Genomic DNA, 5,009 nt, shown 5'->3' with positions numbered 1-5,009 from the left:
ACTTCCTTTGCAATTGTCCAGCCTTAGCTAAAATCAGAGGAGGTTGTCTAGGTAAACACTTTTTCAATTTTCTTACAGAACTACCTGGCGCGGAATTAGACCAAGCAAGCGTTTCATATGAGTCTTAAAATGGTCGTTCCCACGACAGTCGGTTCTTCGTAACCGGAACGACCCGGATTTACATCCGGCCAAGGACTAGCACTTCAGCAGCATTTTCCGTATATGTATATGGAAAGTTTGTGCTACTACAACAACAACAACAGCCTCAAAATGGTTTCATGAAAGTAAATAAACAAGGTTCCCTTGTCGCACAGTGGGATTACCACGGACCTATGAGGTCTAAGTGAGTTGGTCATACGGACCGACTACCACCATAACCTAACCTAACCTATGATGCCCGCTGCCATTGATCAAAACGATTAAAGTTAATGTTTGTGACATCTGGTTCAACATAAGTAGAGATAGCAGTACCAATGAAGTGAGCTGGAGTTAGAACGTCTAAATCGGCCGGATTCTCTGAAAATGAAAACAAAGGCCTTGAGTTAATAATTGCCGCTATGTGGCAAACAAGTGTGCGCAGTTCATCGAAGTTTAATAAAGATGAGCCAACCGAGCGATGAAAATGATATTTTGCAGTTTTAACGGCCGCTTCCCAAAGTCTACCAAAGTGTGGAGAGCGAGCCGGAATGAAACGCCATTCTATGGTATTGGCTAGACAAAATTCACTTGTACATGATTATCGCTCAGGAATAAACGTTTTAATTCTGCCATCTCATTCTTAGCGCCGACAAAGTTGGTTGCGTTGTCCGACCATATACGAGTTGGGCGACAACCCGTTAGGATGAACCGCTTTAGTGCTTTTAAGAATGCCTTCGTTGATAAGTCTGCTCCGAGCTCCATGTACACAGCCTTCGTGGCAAAACATATGAATATGCAAATGTAACATTTTATGGGTTGCTTGTTGCGTATTTCGTTTTTATAAAAGAATGGGCCACAATAATCGACGCCTGTGACCTTAAATGCATAAGATGAGTTTACCCTATATTCCGGAAGATCAACCATAATATGTTTTGCTAAGTGCGGTTGTGCTCGAAAGCATAGAGTGCATTTGCTTACAACGTTCGAAACAGTTTTTCGTCCGCCAATAGCCCAATACTGCAGCCGAATGTATGCTAGTAGGGAACGTGGACCCGCGTGCAAATTGCGCCTATGAAAATGCATAATGATGGCCTGAGTGATAGGATGACGCCTCGGCAGTATTACTGGATACTGCGCATCGAAGTCGATCGCTGAATTTTTCAGTCGTCTACCCACACGAAACAATACATAACTATCGATGAACGGTGAGAGCGACGCAGTGCAACTAGATGCCTTCACACTTTGACAGGCTTGAAGGCATTTGAGATCCTCTTCGAAGTGAAGCCTTTGGATGGTGCGCAGGAGTAGTTTTGTGCCACAGCGTATGCAATCAACAGTCAGTCCAGAAAACCGCAAGCGATTTTGGAACTTATAAATGTAACCAAAGACATGCTGTAATTTTTCAAATGAATTTATTAATTTACACCTGAGTGTTAAGTCAATGTACTCAGATGTCGCAAATAACACCATTTTGCGCATTTCTGGGAGTTGATTGACTTGACTGCAAGGCTTTGGCCAATTATTTTTATCTTGAGCTAAAAAATTCGGTCCATAAAGCCATAGAGATGAGTTAATGAGGTCGTTAGAGGTTGCACCTCTGGATAAAATATCAGCTGGGTTAAACTTCGTAGACATGTAGCGCCATTCCATAGCCACAGCCAACTCCTGTATAGTGGCTATGCGATTAGGTGTAAAGATTTGAAATCTTAAAGGTTCGTCACGGAACCAGGATACGAGAAAAGTTTCATTTGAGTTATTTCATGCATGAGTTGCGCCAACAGGGAGGCACCGCAGAACTCCAGCCTTGGAACCGTAAGAGTTTTTAAGGGCGCTACACGAGAACAAAGCAGTTGCGCCTACTTTCTTCATTGACTGACTGACACGACGGAAGCTTCGATGCTGGCGTCACTAAAACCATGAATTTCATAGGCGCCATTCTGCTGGATTGATGAACGGGGAAACTTCATTTGCGGTATGCGGCCAAAATCTGCACACAAACTAAGCCAAGATGAATGTAGTGATGAAGGCAAACTTTCATCCCAGTCAAGAAAGATTTTAGCCTTCGAAATAATAGGGCCGATGAGACCGAGTGGGCCATAAAAACGAGGATGTATTGGTGAGATCGCAAACAATAGGCAATCTGATGCTGGACCCCAAGTTAGACCGAGTGTTTTAGTTGTATCGCTTCCATCGTCGACCTTAAGTAGTGTTTCTCGATCATCAGGTGGTATCGTCTGCAACAGTTCAGGATTATTGGAGCACCACTTTCTCAGCTTGAAACTTCCTTTAGCCAGCAGCTTTGTAGTTTGACTCATAATTTTCTTGACTTCTTGAATGGACTCACCGCCTGTAATAAGATCATCGACATAAAAATCGCGCTTTAATGTTTTTGAGTCTATGGGGTAGATAGTTTGTTCATCAATGGCTAACTGGTGCATCGAACGAATTGAGAGCAATGAAGCTGGTCTTGTACCATAAGCGACTGTGTCAAGTTTAAAGACGTTGACCGGCTGCTGTGGGGAGTCACGCCACAAGATGCACTGCAGATAACTATCGGGCTCTGAGACTAGTACACAATGATACATCTTACAAATGTCGCCCGTCAATGCGATTGGAAAGGTTCTAAACCGAAGTAATGTGCTGCACGGCTTAGGTCGTATGGTGGGTCCTGTCATAAGCAAGTCGTTCAACGAGAATCCAGAAGATGAAACCGCAGAGCCATCGAATACAACGCGGAGTTTTGTAGTTGTGCTCTCTTCCTTCAAAAGACAGTGATGTGGCAGAAAGTATTTACAATGCCGCAGATTGTCTTTACTAACCAGTGACATATGTTTTGGATCCAAATACTCCCGTATGAATGCTACATATTGGGCCTTGCGATGTGGGTGGCGCTCCAGTTTTCGCTCTAGATTAAGGAAACGACGAAACGCTTGTTGATAAGAGTCACCCAAGAGATCAATATTAAATTTTGCTGGTAGCCGGACCGAATAGTTCCCTGTAGACAAGCGCATATATATAACAGATTCACAGCAACTTTCAGCCTCCCAAAAACTACATACTATTTGATCGATTCGAACATTGGATTCGTAACCTACATATGTCAAGTGATGACTGTGCGGCCAATATCCCTCCTCTTTGCCGTTGTGATTCACCACCTGTTACAACCCATCCAAACCTAGTTTTCTGTAGGCACGGTAGACCGTGAACTAACTTTATTTGTCCAATGCATAAGAGATCATAGAAGAAGCTGGCTCCAATAAGCATGTCTATTCTTTGTGACTTGAAAAAACCCTGATCTGCTAAACAAATGTTCGACGGTATTTTCCAATGAGAAATATTCAAGGTAAAAGAGGGTTGATTATCTGTTATATTAGGAGCAACCAACGCTGTAATGCAGGTAGAGGACTCCGAGTTTTGAGTAAAAAATCATCAGAGGCAAAGTTTGCATTACCAAGACCCGATACGTAGGTGGATGATTTGTTTTTCGCAACTGCAGTTGATGAGCAAGACGAGAGGTAATAATATGCAACTGGGACGCTGAGTCGAGCAGTGCACGATATGGCACCCATGTTCCTGCACTGTTCTTAACATTGATGACAGCAGTGGCCAGAAGCACAACATCAGGACTGAGTTTTTGAGCAGATGTGACAGTTGAGGTTGTTTGGGAGATTGCAGCCAAGGTGTGATGTGCGACTGAAGTTAAAACAACCTTAGAAGTGTTTGGAGGTGCTAATTGGGAGGATGCTTGCACTGAAGATGCAGGACCTTGTGACTTAGAGGAGTCGATATGTAGCAGACATAAACCAGCATTGCACGTTCAAAGCTGATGGCCTTTTCTGAGGCAATTTAAACACAAAGCAAGCCTTTTGACCTCTTTGAGACGGAGTGGCGGAGATAAATTTATAAAAGGAGTGCATGAATATACAGCATGGTCTGTGTTGCCACATAAAACACAGCCATTGGTTGAGTTGTTTGTATTGTGAGTAGCAATAAATGTTTTTCTACCATGGTTAATAGTTCTACTATTTTTCCCACCTGAGAGCCACGTGCATACGCTGCCATAGAATGTTCTACGTTCTCCAGCTTTTGACAACGCTTCTCCAGCAAACTTGTAAACTGCTCCCATGAGGGTATGAGATCTAACACCGCAGCTTCCTCCCCAATTTGCCTGCGTGATACTGTCGACTTTTTGCAGAAGAGTGTGTACGATTATGCACCCCGCTATTTGCTCCGAATTCCCCATGGTGCGTAGGGCGCGCAGGTTTGCATTTACCTTGTCGGATAATTCACGAAGCTTCACCGCTGAAGAAGTGTCCATCCTTTTGATGCCCATAATCTCAGTGATGTGTGCCTGAAAATTATGACGCTTATTGTTAAATCTTTCGTTAAGCAAATCTAAAGCCACAGAGTAGTTGTTGCCACTCATCTCCAACGAACGAATTGCATTCAGAGCTGGGCCCTTCAGATACGAGCGTAGGTGCTGCAACTTCTAGACAACCGTGAGGTCCGGATTCTTGTCTATAACGGTTGAAAACAGGTAAAAGAAATCTGTATATTCCGTATATCTTCCACTGAATGTAGGCAATCTGAGCTCAGACAAACGTGATCGACTTTGCAAAACAACTGTTTGCCCTTCCAAAACCGGATCATGCCGCAAGGTTGAACAGGATGGCATTTGAGATTGACGTTTATGAATCTCCCGCCGTATACGACACCGAAGTAAAAGGAGTAGCTCTTCAAAATTTGAACGCAGTCAATTGAGCTCCTCTAAGCTGCCATGAGCCAAGTAAAACGTGCTGAAAATATGTTCGAGGCACTCCAACCATACCTTTAAATCCACTTCGGTGAATAGATTAATTTTTTCGACTTCG

General features: G+C 43.4%; 1 protein-coding gene across 1 annotated transcript; it reads right to left on the bottom strand.

The window, feature by feature from the left end:
• Nucleotides 1-2,003: 2,003 nt before the first annotated feature.
• LOC128870293 (uncharacterized) lies at nt 2,004-4,564 on the bottom strand. The gene is made up of 3 exons (XM_054112897.1): nt 4,412-4,564; nt 4,174-4,323; nt 2,004-2,897 (listed from the first exon to the last, which is right to left on the bottom strand). The coding sequence occupies exons 1-3, from the start codon at nt 4,562-4,564 to the stop codon at nt 2,004-2,006; spliced, it is 1,197 nt and encodes a 398-aa protein (XP_053968872.1).
• Between the last annotated feature and the right edge of the window lie 445 nt (nt 4,565-5,009).

Source organism: Anastrepha ludens, chromosome X (assembly GCF_028408465.1).
Source record: "Anastrepha ludens isolate Willacy chromosome X, idAnaLude1.1, whole genome shotgun sequence".
NCBI classification, from domain to species: domain Eukaryota; kingdom Metazoa; phylum Arthropoda; class Insecta; order Diptera; family Tephritidae; genus Anastrepha; species Anastrepha ludens.
The sequence above is the reverse complement of the archived record's forward strand: the minus strand, read 5'-3'. Positions and strand labels throughout refer to the sequence as shown.